At 34.9% G+C, this 20,947-nt stretch overlaps 1 protein-coding gene across 1 annotated transcript in view; it reads left to right on the top strand.

Moving 5' to 3' along the window:
• HTR2C (5-hydroxytryptamine receptor 2C) overlaps positions 1 to 20,947 on the top strand; it is a 200,049-nt gene that overhangs the window by 96,596 nt on the left and 82,506 nt on the right. Inside the window, exon 3 of the mRNA XM_011374359.1 lies at positions 20,024 to 20,224. Coding sequence (XP_011372661.1) covers positions 20,024 to 20,224 — 201 coding nt within the window. The remainder of the gene's footprint in view (positions 1 to 20,023; positions 20,225 to 20,947) is intronic.

A 20,947-nucleotide genomic window follows, 5' to 3' on the forward strand; every position in this document is an offset into this window, starting at 1 on the left:
GATGAATTGACATCTTTATCATTATAAAATAGTCTTTGTGATCCCTAGTAATATTCTTTGGTTTGAAATTTACTTTGATACTAATATATCAACTTCAATATTCCTTTGGTCAGTGTTTGTTTTGTATGGTATACCTTTTTCCATCCTTTTACTGTATATCTATATCATTATATTTAAACTTACAGAATTTCTTATACACAGCATATAATTGAGTCTCGTTTAGTTTTGTTCTTTTTAATCCAACATCATTATCTCTTTAAATTGATAAAATTTTCACTTTATACCATTTACATTTAATGCAAATATTATTTTTTTGGAATTATGTTTAGTATTTTACTGGTTTTATTTATTCCTTCTTTTGTCATTCATTTTTTCCTATTTCTGAATTATTTTGGTGTTGCTGTTTGTGAATAATTTTATTTTATTTTAATATTCCATTTTTTATTGATCTGTTGACTTTTTATTTCTTTGCACAATAATTTCAGTGGTCATGCTCTACATTATAATATACATACCTAATGTTTCAAAATATCCTTATAGTTAATATTTTATTACTTCAAGTGAATATAAAACCTTACAATCACATAGTTCCTTTTACCCCCTTTCTTTTTGTTTTAACTGTAATATGAGAGAGAATCTTCTCATACAGCATTGTAAATTTTGTTTTTGACAGACACATGCATTTTAAAGACTTAAGGAAAATAATCTATTATATTGTGCCAGATTATTTACCATTTCTGTTCTTCATTCCTGAAGTTTACCAGTTTTCTTCTAGTATATATTTTTTTTCTTTCTGAAAAACATTCTTTAGCATTTTTTAGAATAAATCTCCTGGCAGCCTGTTTCTTAGTTTCCCCTCATATAAAAATCTCTTTATTTCACATTGATTTTTAAAGATATTTTCATAAAATATAGGATTCTAGATTGTATTACACTGACTTTTGTCCTTCATGATTTATATTGGAAAATCTGAGGTTGATCGAGTCATTGTTACCTATACATAGCCATTTTTCTCACCTTCCTCAAGCTTTTTTTCTTTATCTTTTGTTTTTGCCAGATTATGCTGTGACTATGCACAATTTTCTTTGAGTTTAACTGTTTGAGTTTTTCAGAACTTAAATCCCTAAGTTTACTTTTTATCAAATGTGAGCTGTTTTAGATCATTATTTTTTTCAATTATTTTTGTATCAATTTTTCCCTCTCCTCAGATTCAAATGGCACAAATATTAGAAATATACATATTGTCCCATAGGTTCTTGCTATGTTCATACATCTAAATTTTTTCTCACTCTTGCTCAGTTTGGATGATTTCTATTGATCTACAGTCTGTTGTAATGGCTATCATCTTTCCTCTACTGAGCTCATTTAGTGATTTTTTTTTTTACTTTCACATACTGTATATTTTTTAGCTCTAAGCTCTTCATTTAGTTCTTTTTAGAAGTTTTATTTCATATGTGAGAAGTGCTGTTTCTCTTTATTTCAATAACATCTACCCTTCCTTCATTGAGCACGGTTTTAGTAGCTGCTTTGAAATTTTTGTAAATTTGTGTCTTGTCCAATTTCTGAAGTTAATGTAATTGAAATGTATTTAGTGCATTACTGTTTATAATATTTGTTGTGGGGTTTTAGTAAATTATTAAATTAAATGGAATTACTTTTACCCTTATGTATTTAAAATTTAATTAGAACTAGCTTTTGTATTTTATCAAATTCTTCTTTAATATCTATTAAAATATTATAAAATTTATTTACAAATGTTAATATAAGAGATTATTTTGGCAGACTTATGATATTGAATTACCTTTGCATTACTGAAATAATTTTTTTTGTTTTGATATTGTGCTGGATTCTATTAAAATTTTGTGATTTTAAATCTATAACAAAGAATGCTCTTTGATTCTAGTCTCATTTTTTAGGGTTTTGTAGGTTTTAATATTGATACTGTATTGTTTTATGAAATAAATTGGGGAAAATTTTTAACTTTTTTTGGTTATCTTTTCATATATGTTAACTTAAAGAGATCGATTATAACTAATTTCCATTCTAGCTTTGAGATTACTTCACAGCTGATCCCACATTCTCATATCTCTTAGTTATATTATCAGAATAATAGATAATTATTCTTTTTTCTACCATGAAGTTATGACCTTCAGGGCTGAGATATTCCTTAATATATTTAACAAATATTTATTTACTGTTTACTTTGTGCCAGACAAAAGTTGTTTTAATTATTTTATATACATAGAGCTTTTTGCATTTTATTTGCACAAATAAACTGAAATTTCTACAGTATCTTTTATTAAACCTATCCACTATTTTCAATATTGGTGGGGATGCCTGTGATTTTTGAAGTTACTAAGGATTATATAAATTTTGAATGAATAAATGAATGAATACATGAAATGTTTTATAAAACACTATACAAAATTTTTGCCTGTGAAAATAAGATTTAATCTTATTCAACTACAAATTGGCCTCCACTGTAAAAATTATGCTATCTAGTCTCTGCTGTGCAACTTCAACCAAACATGTCTCATATTCCTTTTCTAGAATGTTCCTGGATCACATCAATTTATATAAAGAAAACGCATTTTAATTCTATTGAAATAACTTGAAAATCCATTTTTTTAATTTATTTAAATTTGTTTTCAGTTACAGTTGGCACACAATATTAGTTTCAGGTGTACAACATAGTAATTAGATATTTGTATAACTTACAAAGTAATAACCTCTATATATCTAGTGCCTATTTGACACCATACATAGTTATTAAAATATTATCGACTATATTCCTTATGCTATACTTTACATACCCATGACTATTTTGTAACTACCAATTTGTACTTTATAAATCCCTCCTCTTTTTCACCTACCCCACTAACCTCTTCCCTAACCTTCAAAATTGTCCCTGTATCTATGAGCTTATTTGTGTTTTGTTTCTTTATTTGGTTCTTGGATTCCGCATGTAAATGAAATCATATGGCATTTTTCTTTCTCTGTTTGACTTACTCCACTCAGCACAATACCCTCTAGGTCCATCCATTTTCTTACAGATGGCAAGATTTCATTATTTTTTAAGGCTGGGGAACATTTTAGTGAATATTTGTGCCATCTCTTCCTTATCCATTCATCTATTGATGGAAACCCAGGTTGACACCATATCTTGACTATTTTAAATAATGCTGCAATGAACATATTTTATAGGCCTTCAAAGTAGTGTTTGGGGTTACTTCAGATAAATTCCCATAAGTGGAATTACTGGGTCCTTCTTTGTCTTTCATTATAGCCTTTGTTGTAAAGTCTATTTTGTCTAATATAAGCATTGCTACCCGAGCTTTTTGTAGTTGTTTCCATTTTCACAAAATATCAATTTCCATCACTTTACTTTCAGTCTCTGTGTAGTGTTCTTTCTAGCTGATGTAAGTCTCTGGTAGACAGCATATGTAAAGGTCTTGTTTTCTTACCCATTTAGCCTACCCTATGTCTATTGTTTGGAGTATTTAATATATTTACATTTAAACTAATTATTGCTAGATATGTAGTTATTGCCATTTTATTATTCATAGTTTTTTTATTATTATTTTTCTCCTTCTTCTTAAAGGAATCCCAGTAACATATCTCGTAATACTGGTTTCATGGAGATGAAGTTCTTTAGTTTTCCCTTGTCTGGGAAGCTCTTCATCTGGCCTCTGATTCTAAATGATAGCTTTGCTGGGTAAAGAAATTGCGGTTGTAGTTCTTTCCTTTTCATCACTTCCAATATTTTGTGCCAGTCCCATCTGACCTGCAAAGTTTCTGTTGAGAAATCAGCTGACAGTTTTGTGGGAGCTCCAATGAAGGTAACTAATTGAGTTTCTCTTGCTGCTTTTAAGATTTTCCCTTTGTCTTTCACCTTTGGCATTTTAATTATGATGTGTTTTGCTGTGGCCTCTTTGGGTTAATCTTGTTTGGGACTCTCTTGAAATATGTTTTTAATTCATCGCACCTTCTCTTCTCCTTCTGGTACCCCTATGAAGAGTATGTTGTTATGCTTGGTGTTGCCCCAGAGGCCTCTTAAACTGTCCTTAATTTTTTTGGATCTTTTTACTTGTTTCTGTTCTCATTCAGTTTTTTTCTGCTTCTTTATCTTCCAAATTGCTTATTCAATCCTTTGCTACATCTGATCTACTGTTGATTTCCTCTAAAGTATTCTTCATTTCATTATTGAGTTCTTCATTTTCTTTTTTTAGTTCCAAGTATACAGTACATTGGTTAGACATTTATATAGTTTATAAAATTATCCCCCTAATTACTCCTTCTCTCCTCTGGTTTTCCACCTAAACAATATATTAATGCTAACTGCATTTCCTATGCCGTGCTCCCCATCTCTGTGACCATCTATCAAACACTAACTTGTACTTTTTTAACCCTTCACCCCTTTTTCCCCAGTCCCCCAAATGCCCCCTCACCTCTGGCTGTCACCAAAATGTCCTCTATATTTGTGAGTCTTTTTTTTTTATTAGTTTGTTCTTTTCCTTCCTTAAATTCCACATATAAGTGAAATCATATGGTATTTATCTATCTCTGTCTGACTTATTTCTCTCAGCATAATAACCTCTAGGTCCATCCCTGTCATTGCAAATGGTAGGATTTCATTTTTTTTAAATGGCTGGATAATATTCCATTGTATATATGAACCATAACTTCTTTATTTAATCGTCTGTTGGTGGGCATTTAGGTTGCTTCCATATCTTGGCTATTGTAAATTGTGCCACCATGAATATTGGGGTGCATAGATCTTTACGAATTATTGCTTTGGTTTTCTTCGGATAAATATCCAGAAGTGCAATTGCTGGGTAAAAGGTATATCCATTTTTAATTTTTTGGGAAACTTCTAGACTGTTTTCCACAGCAGCTGTACCAATTTGCAATCCACCAACAATGTATGAAGGTTTCCTTTCTCCACATCCTGGCCAACACTTGTGGTTCTTTGATTTATTGATGATAATCATTCTGTCTGGTGTCAGGTGATATCTAATTGTGGTTTCAATTAGCATTTCTCTGATGATTAATGACCTTGCGCATCTTTTCATATATCTATTTGCCATCCGTATTTCTCTTTGGAGAGGATCTGTTCAGGTCTTCTGCCCATTTTTTTTTAAATTGGATTGTTTGTTTTTTTGTTGTTGAGTTGTATGAGTTCTTTATATATTTTGGATATTAATCCCTTATCAAATGTATTATAAACAAATATCTTCTCCCATTCAATCAATTGTCTTGTTGATGGATTTCTTTGTTGTACAAAAATACTTTAGTTTGTTGTAGTCCCATTTGTTTATTTATTCTTTTGTTTCCCTTGCCCAGGAAGAAGTATCAAAAAAAAAATTCTGTTAGTAGTGTCAGAGAGTTTACTTCCTTTGTTTTCTTCTAAAAGTTTTATGGTTTCAGGTCTTGCATTTAAGTCTTTAATCCATTTTGAGTCTATTCTTGTACACGGTGTAAGAAGGTGATCCAGTTTCTTTGTTTTGCATGTATCTCTCCTATTTTCCCAGCACCACTTACTGAAGAGACTGTCTTTACCCAATTGTATATTCTTACCTCCTTTGTCATATATTAAGTGAGCGTAAAGGTGTGGATTTATTTCTAGGCTTTCTATTCTGTTCCATTGATCAATGTATCTGTTTTATGCCACTATCGTGCTGTTTCGATTACTGTAAACTTGTATTATAATTGGACATCAGGGAGTATGATACCTCCAACTTTGTTCTTCTTTCTCAAGATTGGCATGGCTTTTCGGGGTCTTTTATGGTTCCATATAAATTTTAGGATTATTTGTTCTAGCTCTCTGATAAATTCCATTGGTATTTTGATAGGGATTGCATTGAATCTATAGATTGTTTTGGATAGTATGGCCATTTTATTGATGTTGATTATTCCTACACATGAATGCGGTATATGCTTCCATTTATTTGGATCTTCTTCAATTTCTTTTTTCAATTGCTTATAATTTTCTGAGAACAGTTCTTTTACCTCCTTGGTTCATTTGATTCCCAGATATTTTATAGTTTTCAATGCAATCACAAATGGGGCTGTTTTCTTAATTTCTCATTCTGAAAGTTCATCGTTGGTGTGTAAAAATGCTACTGACTTCTGAATATTAATTTTGTGACCTGCTAGTTTACTGAATTCATTGATCAGTTCTAATAGTTTTTGGTGGAATCTTTAGGTTTTTCTCTATATAGTATCATGTCATCAGCAAAGAATGAGAGTTTTACTTCTTCCTTTCCAATTCAGATACCTTTTATTTCTCTTCCTTGTCTTATGGCTGTGGCTAAGACTTCCAATACAATTTGAAAAGGAGTGGTGAAAGTGAACATTCTTGTCTTGTTCCCAATCTTAAGGAAAACACTTTTAGCCTTTCTCCATTGAGTATGATGTTAGCTGTAGGAGGGTCATATATTGCCTTTATTATGTTGAAGTATATTGCCTTAATTCACACTTTGCTGAGAGTTTTTATCATAAATGCTGGATTTTGTTGAATGCTTTTTCTGCATCTATTGATACAACCATATTTTTTTTTTGATTTGTTAATGTGATGTAACACAATAATTGATTTGCGGATATTGTACCAACCATGCATCCCAGGAATAAATCCCACTCAATCATGGTGTATGATATATTTAATGTATTGATGAATTCTGTTTGCTAATATTTTGTTGAGGGTTTTTGCATTAATGATCATAAGAGATATCAGCCTATAGTATGTTTTTATTTTTTCCTAATGTCTTTGTTTGGTTTTGGAATCAAGGTAATAGTGACTTAATAAAAGGAGTTAGAGAGCCTTCCCCCTTCTTGAAAGTTTTGGAATATTTTAAGAAGAATAGGTGATAATTCTTCTTTGAATATTTGGTAAAATTCACCTATGAAGCCATCTGGCCCAGGTCTTTTATTTTTGAGGAGGCATTTTATTATTCATTTTTGCTATTTTTATTTTCTTTTTCACCCCTTCTTTTTTTATAGAATGCCCTTTAACATTTCTTGTAATATTGGCTTGTTAGTGATCAATTCCTTAAGCTTTTTCCTGTCTGGGAAGCTCTTTATCTCACCTTCCATTTTAATTGAAAGCCTTGCTGGGTAAAGTATTCGTGGTTGTAGATTCTTGTTTTTCACAACTTTGAATATTTCTGTCAGTCCCTTCTTGCCTGAAAACTTTCCATTGAAAACTCAGCAGACATTCTTATGGGGGTGCCCTTGTAATTAACTAGATGCTTTTCTCTTGCTGCTTTTAAGATTCTCTCTTTGTCTTTGACCTTTGGCATTTTAATTATGAAGTGTCCTGGTGTGCATCTGTTTGAATTCCTCTTGTTTGGATCTCTTTGTGCTTCCTGAACTTGTATATCTACTTCTTTTGCCAAGTTAGGGAAGTTTTCTGTCATCATTTCTTCAAAAAGACTCTCAATCACTTGCTCTCTCTCTTCTCCTTCAGGTGCTCCTATGAACCGTATATTTTTATGCTTCATGTTGTCCCAGAGGTCTCTTAAACTATCTTAATTTTTTAAAATTCTTTTTTGTTGTTGTTGTTCTGATTGGGTGTATTCTGCTACCTTGTCTTCCTGTTCACTGATTCAGTCTTCTGCTTTGTCCAATCAACTGCTGAATCCTTCTAGTGTATTCATTTTAGTTAAAGTATTCTTCATTTCTGTCTGTTTTTTTTATGGTTTCTATGTCCTTTTTTGATGCTTACTATCTCTCTGTTGAGGTTCTCTGTCTTCCCCCGTCCCTAAGTTCGTTGAGCATCCTTATAACCATTATTTTGAACTCTGTCACTTGTAGGTTGCTTGCCTCCATTTCATTTAGCTTATTTCCTGGAGTTTTCTCCTGTTGTTTCATTTGTGGCATGTTTCTTTGTTTTCTCACTTTATTAATCTCTTTGTGTTTATTTCTATATGACAGGAACATTTGTTTTGTCTCTCAGCCTTGGGCAGATGGCCTAATGCAGAAGGTGTCCTGTGTGTCTCAGTGGCACACTCTCCTGGATCCCCTATGTTGGGGGCTCTGGATGTGATCTTTCTGTGGGTTGTGTGTGATCTTCTGTTATTGCCAAGCCTTTATTGTTGTTATTACATAGTGGATGGGATTAACGATCAGGCTGACTAATTGTGAAAATAGTCTGCACTCACAGGGTAAGAGTTGCTGTGTGAGTGCTGACCCCACTAAGTGAGATTTACCCTAGCAGATTTATGTACTTTTTGCAACCATCCTTTGTGTGTACCACTAATGGGGCTAGTCAGTAGTTGCTCTTTTGTGGTCTGGTGCCAGCCTCCTGAAGCATTGGTTTTGTGGCCCTTTGGGAGGGGGTCCCCAGTAGACCAAGATCAGCTGCTGATTTGATTGCTCAAGGCTATCCGGTGGGAACTATGAAGTGGTCCACAGATGGTTGTTGCTTATGCTGGACCTGTCAGTTGCCAGTAAGTCTCTGAAACTGGAAGAGCCTCTGGTTCATACTTGTGTTGGGTGGTTCAGAGACTCCGGGAGTCTCCTGGCTTTACTAAGTTTCCCCCTGCCACTGCAATGTCAGTTTACATGCCCATGCTGTCTCTGTGGCTCCCTGCACAAATTTCCAATTGTAGCAAGGTCAGCTGCTGCCCACCTTGGGCCTGAATGCTCCACCCCATGGCAGGGACAGCTGCATATCAACCTGTGGTGGGCACTTTGTGTATTAGATGGGGCAGGAGCTCAGGGAGTAAAGGGCCGTCAGGCCAATAGCCTCAATTTTCTGCAATTTCTGTAGTCACAAATTCTGTAGTCACAATTCACAGTAGTCACAAATCACATGGAGACAAGTTCATGTCTAGGACAGTCCCACATATTCCTGCAATCCCCTCAAGAGATATTGCAGTTCATATAGGCAAAAGTGGTCTGCCCACAACTGTTTTCCCTGAAATGTGCTCACTGCACTAGCCAAGTCTGTTGCCTGTGCAGAATGCGCAACCCCAGAGGCAAGCAGGGCAGGGTAAGCTGATTGTCAATGGGCTGCAGGCACTTTGTGGCTAGGGTGTAGTGGGATCTCAGGGAAACAAGGGCCGTCAGGCCAATACAGTCTCAGTTTTGCTGCAACTTCTGTGTCCGGGTGTTTCCACTGTAGTCACAGATCACAGTGAGACCAGCTGCCATCTGGGGCAGTCTCACAGACTCCTGCACTCCCCAGATGCAATATTGCAACTCTTACAGGCAGCAGAGGTCTGCCTGCAACTGATTTCCGTGCAGTGCTTGCCCCATGCTAGCCAAAGTTTGTTGCCAGTATGGATTGGGAGACAAGGGATAGGGGCAGGACAGTGGCAGTTCACTATCAATGAGCCGCCTGGGGCAATTTGTAGGTAAGGTGTGGCCGGATCTAAGAGAGACAATGGCAGTCAGATCAATACAGCCTCAGTAACTTCGGTAACCACTTGAGCATTCCTGTAAAAGTCCCAGATCATAGCAAGATCAGCTGCTGTCTGGGACTGGCCCACAGAACCCTGATGCGGCTCACAGCACTGGCCGCCAGCTAGGAATGCTTGGTTCTGAATTGGAGCAGGGCTTGGCAGTCATCCAGCAACAAAAGCCCTGGGCAATCCGTAGGTTGGGTGGGGCAGGCTGATTCCCTCTGGCCAATGCTTCCTAATGGCCCTGTGGGAGGAGTCTGCACAGTCAAGCTGGTATGGTCTGTAGATTACCCATTAGGGATTCCAAACTGAAGCATTGTGGTAGCTGCTCTATCAGCCCTCTTTCTGGTGCCAGGTAATGCAGACTTTCTCAGTATGAATCCAGAGCGAGCCTCTGACCCACCTCCAGTGTCCCGGGTGAGTGTCCACAGGTCAGAAAGCCTGTGCGTGGGTCCTTCAAAGGGGCATCTAATGTTTCAGTCCCCTCCATCTCACCCAGATGGCTGGAATTCCCTCTGTTTTTTATAGTCAAAGTTATTGAAATCTCCTCTTCTCTGGGCTGAGACACCTTCATTAGGGAGCCCCCAAATGAGGCCAGGACCCCCTCTCCTTCAGGGGAGCCTCTGCAGCCTTGCTCTCCTCCCGGTGATCCTCCAACCACCCGTGGGAATGGGTCCAGCCCAATTCACAACCTTGCCCCTCCTACGGGCTTCGATGTGGCTCCTACTTTATATTATCAGACGTATGTGTTACGATAAGCTGGACTTCAAATGATTCTCCACATTGATTATTTTATAATTTGGTTGTAATTTCAATGCGGACCTGGGAGGAGGTGAATGCTGCTTTTACCCAGTCAGCCATCTTCCGCCAGATACTCAGAATTCTTCATTTCTGACTGGTTCTTTTTATGTTTTATACCTCCATTTTTATATTTTCTATCTCTTTGTTAAAGCTTTCACTGAGTTCATCTAATCTTCCCTTAAGTTCTTTGAGCATCCAGTGTTTTGAATTCGGCATCTGATAGATTGCTTGTTTCCATTTTGTTTAGTTCTTTTTTTGGAGCTTTTTCTGATCTTTCACTAGGGTCATGTTTTCTTGTCTTCCCATTTTGGCTGCCTACTTGCATTTGTTTCTATGTATTAGGTAGGGCTCCTCTGTCTCTCAGTCTTAGTAGAGTGGCTTTATGAAGTAGGTGTGCTGTGAGTACCAGTGGCATGGTCTTCCTTGGTCACCTGAGCTGGATTCTCCAGGTATATTTCTTGTATGGGTTTTGTACACCCTCCTCTTGTAGTTGAGCCTTGGTTGCTGTTTGTTCATTAATAGGAGGGTTTGACCCTTGGGCCAATTGGTTGTGATGACTGGCTGTGACCAGTGACGGAGCTGTTGTGCAGTGGTTGGCCCTACAGAGCAGAATTTGCTTTACCAGGGTTCTGGTGCCTGCCCTGTTGTCCCTTGGGTGTGTAGTCCTTACTTGTGACCTTGGGTGCTGATACGGCTTAGGCTGAAGCTGGCCACTGGATGTGCTGGTCCTGGGACATCCTGTTAAAGGCCCCACCGTGGACCAAGTTTAACCACAGCTTGTGCCCTGCCCAGAGCAACCTGACGTGAGCCATCAAGCCATCCACAGATGGCCACCGCTTGCACTGGGCTTGAGGTACCCTGAGAGGCCAAGCTGCAAATCAAGACCTGCTTCCACTAATACTGGGCTTGGAGCTGCTCAGCAAGAGTTATGGGGCATGCTAAGGCTTGATGCTGCCTGTTTGGGTTTTGTGAGATATTTTACAAAAGTCCATTGCTTGATCCAAGACAAATTGTTTATATGATACATCAACTGGAAGCAGCTTGGGGGGGCCTGCAATTTGTGTGGGGTGGGGTCTCAGAGAATCACCAGGGCAAGGCGACCAGTGTTGGGTTGGTTAACAGAGGTCCAGATATAGTAGCCCCATGCATCTGCATGCTGGGATGAGGGTAGACTCAACAATGAACCAATAGATTTGACCAGCACTTCTATTTGAAAGAAAGCTGTCCCTATAGCCTTCACCCTGATGTTGGATAGTTCATTGTGTTCCTGTATGTCTTGGTGCCTTTCAAGCTGCTGCGCCAGCACTGGAGCTGAGTGAGTTAATTCATCAATAAATAAGTCCATTCACTATCCTTTTAAGATAAACATCTGACACTCCAGCAGTCTTCTATCTAACTTAGCCTCAATTACCTCTAGTTTTCACAGCCAGAAGTTGTGGAGATTTCTCTTCCTGGCAATGGAAACCACTGGAAACCAGTGAGGCTAGGAGCCCTCACTTCCAAGGGGACCTCTGCAGCCAAGATATCCCTCTCAATTTTTAACTGCCACATGCAGATGTGAGACCAGCCCCTTTGATGTCTCCATCCTTCCTTCCAGTCTGATGTTACTTCTTCTGTGTGTCCTCAGTTGCAGGAATTCTATTCAGCTAGAATTCAGGTGGTTCTGAATGATGATTGCTCTGTAGTTTAGTTGTAATGTTGATGTAATTGTGAGAGGAGGCAAGCATAGCACTTACCTACTCCATCATCTTGACCAAAAATTCCATTTGCCTTTTTAAAAAGCTAAATGTAAATACATTAAGTTTTCATAAACTACTAAACATTTTAAATTAATTGGTCCATAGTGAGGCCCAGGAAAGACTATTTTTAATAAGACTCTCAGTTGATACTTAGGAACAGTCAAGTTTGAAAAAAACTTGGCTTACAGAAATTGAGACAAAGTTTTTGCAATTATTCTTGATTATGAAATTAATCTAGAAATTAATGATTTAATTCATTTTGAAATAGATATCTCTGGGACAGTTTTACTTTAAGTGCTTGTTCACTGACTTTGTCATTAGATTTTTTTAACCTTATATGTTTGGGAGTAGACATCTTAGATAAACCTGTACAAAGAATGTTTTCCCCTATTGCAAAAGCAATTGTATTTATTGTCTAATAAGAAATAGTTTATGGTGATAGGAGATACCTTCTTGTTCAGGAAAAATGTCAGGTTTGTACCAAGATTCTTTACTCACACTGTGAACTTGAACAAGTCTTAGACTTTCTGAGACACATTTTTCTCACATTGTAAAATAATAGAAACTACATTGCAGAATTTTTCATTGTGTGGAATAGAACTAAAAAATAAGTACCTAATATTGTGCTTGGTACATGACAGATACTGCAGAATACCTATTTCCATTTTGGCCATTATTAAACATGTAACTGCTAAGAACTAACCAGATACTGTATTGACTTTCAAAATGAATAGGTACCCAAATAAGAATATACGTTGGTGTATGATGACTTTAAGTTTAAGATGAGGTTATGATCTGTTGGATGGAGATATTCTTTTATACATTTAATAATATTTATTGAGTGCCTACTTCATGTCATGTATTGATTTAAGCATTATGGATAAAATAATGGAAAAATGTAACAGATGGCAATTATTGACCTAATGTGTATTATATTCTAATGTTTATGGCAACAAGAATGCTTCACATAATGACAATCAGGTGATATTTGCACATTGGAAGTGTAATTGGAAAAGTAATTTCTGTAAGTGAAACAATTCAAGAATACCCAAACCTCAACACAATCAATCTCCATTATGAATAAAATTTGAGGAGATTACAACAAAATGATGGACAGAAACAAACATTTATAATAATTTTTTTGTTTAGAAGAATTTATAATCATGTCTTTAATTTTTTTTTAGTTTACTGTTTACATTCCAATGATTGGTTGTTCTGCTTCTGATATGGCCAAATAAGCTTTTATTGAACCAATTTTCCAACAGATAAAAACTATCAATTCTAAATAAAATACGAAAACAGCTATCTGAAGGTATTGAAGAAAAACGAAGAACAGAGAGATTCTGGAGGGTCTCAAGACTTGGAAGAAGAGAACAACAATGATTGAGTTTCCAATTTTCAAGGTTTATAGCCTAAGAGGAAGATGCAGTCTATACCATGTGAAGTGGTTAAAACTCTGTTCCCTGAAAAACCCCTGCAGTTTTGTAGCTCAAATAAAGTAAGGACCCAGTTTGAGGAAATCCCAAAACCAAAAGGTAAGAGAACATCTAGGAAAGGTAGAGATAAATAGAGGAAACTACAAGTTCTTCAATGGGAAACGATAAACTCTGCCTAAATCTCTAGTTGACCTCTGAATCATGCATGTCAGGGTCATAATTGAAGGAATCTAAAAAGATAAACAAGCAGAACTGACTTTTAACATGCCACCCCCCCAAAAAAAACCAGAGATTAAATTTTGAGTCTAAACAAGGTAATGGTCAGAATAACAAAAACTCCACACTCTTTAGAGAAATAGAACAGAATCCAACAATTTAACAATGCAATATTCACAATGTTTATTTACAGTCTAAAATCTCTTACTATAAGAAAAAACAGAAAAAGGTAAGCCATTCACATATTTGTGCATGCGTGCATACACACACACACATAGACACACACACACACACACACACACACACACACACACACACAAAGAAAACTTGCAACAGAGAACTATGCTGAGTACACCCAGATTTTGAAATTCACAAATATTTTATTATCGATTGATGTGGTACACCATATAAACAAAATAAAAATTATATGATCATCTTAATAAATGAAGAAAAAGCATTTGACAAAGGCAAGCATAAAATTATATAATAAAAACTCTCAACAAAGTGGGAATAGAGGGAACATACATCAAAATAATAAAAGCCATATATAATAAACCCACAGCTAGCATCATAATCAATGGTTAAAATTGTTTCCCTTAAGATCGGAAACAATACAAGTATGTCCACTTTCACAACATAGTATTGGAAGTCCTAACCCTGGCAATCAGACAAGAAAAAGAAGTAAAAGACATCTAAATTAGAAAGGAAGAAGTAAAACTGTCATTATTTGCAGACGATATGATCCTATCTATAGAGAAACCTAAATATTCCCCCCAAAATCTGTTAGAACTGATAAACGAATTCGGTAAAGTAGGATACAAAATTAATATTCAGAAATTGGTTGTGTTTTTATACACCAATAATGAACTTTCAGAAAGAAAAAAAAAACACTCCTACTACAATTATATTAAATAAATAAATAAAATACCTAGGAATAAAATTTATTAAGAAGGTAAAAGACATATACTCAGAAAATTATAAGTCATTGAAGAAAGAAATTCAAAAAGATACAAATAAATGAAAGAACATACTGTGCTCATGGATAAGAATAATTAACATTGTTCAAATGTCCGTACTACCCAAAGCAATCTACAGACTCAATGCAATCCTTATCAAAATATCAATGACCTTTTCACGAAACTAGAACAAATAATCCTAAAATGTGCATGGAATCACAAAAGACTTTGAATAGCCACAATCTTGAGAAAGAAAAACAAAGTTGGAGGTATCGTTCTACCTGATATCAAAGTATACTACTAGGCTATAGTAATCAAAACAGCATGTTGCTGGCATAAAACAAACAAATAGATCAATGGAATAGAGATCCCAGGACATACAATGGGGTACAGACAGTCTAGTCAATAAATGGTGTTGGAAAAACTGAACAGATACATGCAAAAAGTGAAACTGAATCACCTTCTTATATCATGTACAAGTAAAAACAAAATAGATTACAGATTTAAATGTTAAACACAAAGCCATAAAACTCTTTGAAGAAAACATTGGCAGTAAACTCTCTGATATTGCTCTTAGTTATGTTTTTTTCTGATATATCTCCTCAGAGAATGACAAATACCATATGATTTCCCTTATGTATGGATTCTAAGGAACAAAATAAAAGAAAACAGACTCATAGATAGAACAAACTGGAGATTGAAAGATGGGGGAGTGTTGCATGGCTGGGAGAAAAATGTGAAGGGCCTAAGAAGTACATATTGGTAGTTACAAAATAGTCACAAGTATGGAAGGTAAAGTATAGGCAATATAGACAATAATATTGTAATAACTATGTGTGATGCCAGGTGGGTACTAGGCTAATTGGAGGATCACTTCATAAATTATATAAATATCTAACCACTGTACCATACACCTGAAACTAACATAAAATAATATTGAATGTCAACTCAAATTGAAAAAAAAATTTAACATATGAAACAGCACTTGGAGCTGAACATTTTCATTAAGAATACCAATATTAAAAACAACTCATTTGGAGTATTTTTCCAACTCGACACCAACTCAGAATCAGAAATAATGCTACACGAAAGATCATCAACAAAATGGAAACTAATTCAGCTGGTAGCTGGAAAAGTAGAAACGACATGAGCTTTTGCCACTCATTATTCTTTACTTCTAATACTTAAAAACTGTTTAGCACATAGTAAGCAAATGAATAACAAAGTAAATTAAATAATACGTTATTTACATGAAAAGTGTTCTTCCTTCCACAAGAGCAACAAATTACCTGGAAAAATGGTCACCATTTTTACAGAACTAGGAAATCTAGGCAAAAAATTAAAACAAGAAAGGTTTGATGAAGAAAAAAGCAGCTGCTTTGTAGAAAGAGAACACCATGGCATATTAACTACCTGGCTACCATGCCCTACAACTTCTAGTAAGCAGCTCACTGTAGTATGACAGCCTGCACTCGTGGTACAAGTTGTTAATGCCCGAGGGAATAATATAGACCTAATTCTTAAAAAGTTGTGCTTGACTTTTTATTTTTTATTAAAATATTACTAACATACAATATTTTATTAGTTTTAAGAGTACACCAGTTATTCAACATTTATATACCTAAAGAGATGATCACCATGATAAGTCCAGCAATCATCTGACAACATACAATGCTATCAATATATTACTGACTAAATTCTTCATGCTGTATATCACATCCCTCTAACTTATTTGTTTTATACCTGGATTTTTTATTTTTATGGTGACATTGGTTAAGGAAATCCAGTAAGTTTCAGGTGTAAAATTCAACATTATATATATATCCCCTCTCCCCTCTCCCTATCGTCTTCTGGTAACCACTAATCTATAATCCATGTCCATTAGTCTCTGTTTGTTTGTCCAGTTCATTTGTTGCTTTTAGGTTTATATCCCACATATAAGTGATATCAGGTGATTCTCAAATTTTTCTGTCTGGCTTATTTTGCTTAGCATGATTATCTCAAGGTCCATACATGTTGTTGAAAATGGCAATATTTCATCTCTTATGGCTGATGAATATTAGGGATATTCCATTGTATATATGTATCACCACTTCTTTATCCAATCATCTATCGTAGGACACTTCGGTTGCTTCCGTGTCCTGGCCACTGTGAATAATGCTGCTATGAACATCAGTGTGCAAACATCTTTTCGGATATGGGTTTTCAAGTCTTTGGGGTAAGCACCCAGTAGAGGGATTGCTGGATCATATGGTAGATCCATTTTTAGTTTTTTGAGGAAACTCCAAGCTGTTTTCCATAGAGGCTGTACCAATTTGCAGTCTCACCAGCAGTGTATGAGGATTATTTTTTCTCCGCATCCTCTCCAACACTTGTTGTTACCTGTCCTGTTGATAATAGCTATTCTAACAGGTGTGAGATGGTATCTCATTGTGGTTTCAATTTGCATTTCCCTAATAGGTAGCGATGTTGAGCATCTTTTCATATTTCTTGGCCATTTGTATGTCTTATTGAGAGAAGTGTCTGTTCAACTCCTCTGTCCATTTTTTAATTAGAATGTTTGTTTTTTATTGTTATTGAGTTGTATGAGTTCTTTGTATATTTTGAATATTAGGCCCTTATCGGAGGCGTTGCTTTCAAATATATTTTCTCATTTGGATGGTTGTCTCTTTACCTTGGTGATGGTTTCTTTTGCTGAGCAAAAGCTTTTTAGTTTGATGTAGTCCCGTTCATTTATTTTTGCTTTTATTTTTCTTGCTTTTGAGGTCAAATTCATAAAATCCTCTTTAAGTCCAAGGTCCTTGAGTTTAGTTCCTATGTTTTCTTCTATACATTTTATTATTTCAGGTCTCATATTCAGGTCCTTACTCCATTTTGAGTTAATTTTGGTGTATGGTGATAGACAACAGTCTAGTTTTATTCTTTTGTGGGTGGGTTTCCAGTTTTCTCAGCACCATTCATTGAAGAGGCTTTCCTTTCTCCACTGTATGCTTTTGCCCGTATAAACATGAGGTTACTTCTGGACTCTTGATTCTGTTCCACTGGTCTGTCTGTTTTTATGCCAATATCATGCCATTTTGATTATTGTTGCTATGTAATATAATTTGAAGTTGGGCAGAGTGATGCCTCCAGCCTCATTCTTTCTTCTCAGGATGACTTTGGGGGTCTTTTGTGCTTCCATACAAATCTGGTGATTTTTTTGTTCTATTTCTTTAAGGAGTGCCAGTGGGATTTTGATGGGGATTGCATTAAATCTGTATAATGTTTTAGGTAATAAGGTCATTTCAACAATGTTGATTCTTTCAATCCAAGAATACAGAATATCTTTCCATTTCTTTATACCTTCTTCAATTTCTTTTAATAGAGTCTTAAAGTTTTCATTATATTCTTCCTTCACATGGTTCATTAAATTTATTCTTAGGTAGTTTATTTTTTGCTTGTTTGTTTCAGTTGCAATAGGAATTATTTTTTTTTTACTTCTTTTTCTGATAATTCATTATTAGGGTATAGGAACACTAGAGCATACCAAAACTTATTGGATGTAGCAAAAACAGTGCTCAGAGGGAAATAACCTAAATTTAGATTTAAAAAGCTAGAAAAGAACAAACTTAACCCAAACTAGAAAAATAAAGGAAATAGTAAAGATTAAAGTGAAGATAACATATAGAGTAGAAACACCAAAGATAATTAAGACCAAAAGTTGGCTTTTTGAGAAGAAAACAAACTTAGTAAACCATTAACTAGAGTGACTAAGAAAAAAAACGAGAAGACACAAATCACTAAAATTATAAATTAAATCAAAAAGTGGAGTATTATTACCAATCTTACAAAAATTAAAATATTATAAAAGAATACAATGAACAATTCTATAACAATAATTCTGAAAACCTGGATGAAATGAACATATTCCTAGAAACACACAAACTACCAAAAGTGAATCAAGAAGAAATAGAGAACATGATGAGATTTATAACAATAAAGATATTGAATCAGTAATCAGAAAAACTTTTAACAAAGAAAGTCCAGGGCCAGAAAGTTTCGCTGGCAAATTTTACCAGACATTTAAAGAAGGGTTAACACCAATCCTTCTCCAACTCCTAAAAAACAAAGGATAAGGAAATATTTCCTAACTTATTTTGTGAGACCACCATTATCCAGAAACTAAAGCCAAATAATGACATCACAAGAAAAGATAATTATAGACCAATATCACTTATGCCTGTAGTTGCAAAAATCCTCAACAAAATACTAGCCAACTAAATCCAGCATCATATTATACACTATGACCAAGTGGGGTTTATCCCAGGAATGCATGGGTGGTTCAACATATAATAAGAAAAAGAAATTCAAAAATAATATAATGCATCACAGTAATAAATTGAAGGTTACAAAAAATGTGATCATCTCTATTTATACAGAAAAAGCATTTGACAAAATCTATCACTCTTTCTTGATAAACACATTCAACCAAACAGACATAGAAGGAAACTTGCTCACCATGATAAACGTCATTTATGAAGAGCCCACAGCTAACATACTACTCAATCGTGAAAGAATGAAATATTTTCCATTAAGATCAAGAAAAAAACAGGATGCTTCCTTTTACTGTTTCCATTTAATGTTGTACTGGAAATTCTATCTAGAGCAATTAAGCAGAAAAAAAAAATAAAAGGCAGAGAAAAATTGGTTAAAGAAAAAATTATCTTTTCGCAGATGACATGATCTTATATAGGGAAAATCCTATAGAATTCACTCACGCACAAAAAAATAGATCTAATAAATAAATTTAGCAAAGCTGCAGAATACAAGATTAACACATGGAAACCAGTTATAGTTCTACACCAGCAATGAACAATCCATAAAGTAAATTAAGAAATCAATTGCATTTACAAAGTCATCGAAAATATCTCAACTGATAAGGGCATTAGCCATGAAAAGGGTTAAATATTGATACAAGCTACAAAATAGATGAACCTCAAAAGAGAATGCTAAATGAAAGAAGCCAGACACAAAAGGTCACCTATTTTATGATTCCATTTATATGAAATATCAAGATTAGCTAAATCCAGAGACAAAAAAGCAGATTAGAGATTATCAGAGGTTGGGGGAGTGAAAAATGGGGAGTGACTGCATAGTGGGTAGTGGTTTCCTTTCTGAAAGGTGAAATGTTTTGGAACTAGAAAGTGATAATGGTTGCTTAATATTGTGAATGTACTAAATACCACTGGATTTTATACTTTAAAGTGATTAATTTTATGTTCTGTAAGTTTTACCTTGATAAAAAATAATGTAACACTGAAGGTATGACCATCATCATCATCGTCATCACCATTACTATGGAAAACCTTTCCCAAATTTCACTTCTTTAACGAGCTTATATTATGAGGGGCAAAATAAGTAGACTAAAATTTAAAACTAAAGTTAGTATAATTTGAATAATATAGTCTTATCTTCTCTCTCTTCTCTTTCAGATTATGTCTGGCCACTACCTAGATATTTGTGCCCCGTCTGGATTTCTTTGGATGTTTTATTTTCTACGGCGTCCATCATGCACCTCTGCGCTATCTCGCTGGATCGGTATGTAGCAATACGTAATCCTATTGAGCATAGCCATTTCAATTCACGGACTAAGGCCATCATGAAGATTGCTATTGTTTGGGCAATTTCTGTAGGTAATTAACTTTCTTGGCCATTAGAATTGCAGCGGCTATGCTCAATATCTTCGGATTATGTACTGTGAACAACGAACAGACGTCGACTGGTAACATTTGCGTATAATCGGGACTTTTCTATTTAATAATTATTCTTAACCTATTTATCTAATATTTAGGTTAACAATAATAAAATGCGATGTATATGAATATTTAAATGAAAAATTTTCATTTATGCTGCTAAATTATTTTATGCATCAATATGCCAATGAATTCTGCAACACAAACAAAACCTTTCAGATATTAAAACAATTTGAAGATGACAAAGATACACAGCATATCTAATTTTTTTAAAAAATATAGCATTTAAATCTTATAAACATAAATCTATCCAAAAATATTAATCTTAATATTTTATTCTATTTCCATATCTTCTTCAGTAAATATATCCAAATTTATGCTGTTAGTCAATCTAAAATATACTATTCCCCTCCATTTTCAAATAGCTTCTTGGATTTTGGTTATATAAAAAGAGGGAAAAAAATAGTGATTTCTTCAAAGATTTAGGGGAGGTTGAAAAAGAGAAATGATCATCTCATTGCTTATATTTCAGATATTCATAAATGCTTTACCAATGCTGTAACACAGGAGCTCCAGGCCAGAAACCTGCACCTGGGCCTTGGATATTCCAAAAACCCACCAAGAGGGCCAGCAGAGTGAGACATACCGTTTATTACTTGCAGT

Source organism: Pteropus vampyrus, unplaced genomic scaffold (genome assembly GCF_000151845.1).
Source record: "Pteropus vampyrus isolate Shadow unplaced genomic scaffold, Pvam_2.0 Scaffold244, whole genome shotgun sequence".
NCBI lineage: Eukaryota > Metazoa > Chordata > Mammalia > Chiroptera > Pteropodidae > Pteropus > Pteropus vampyrus.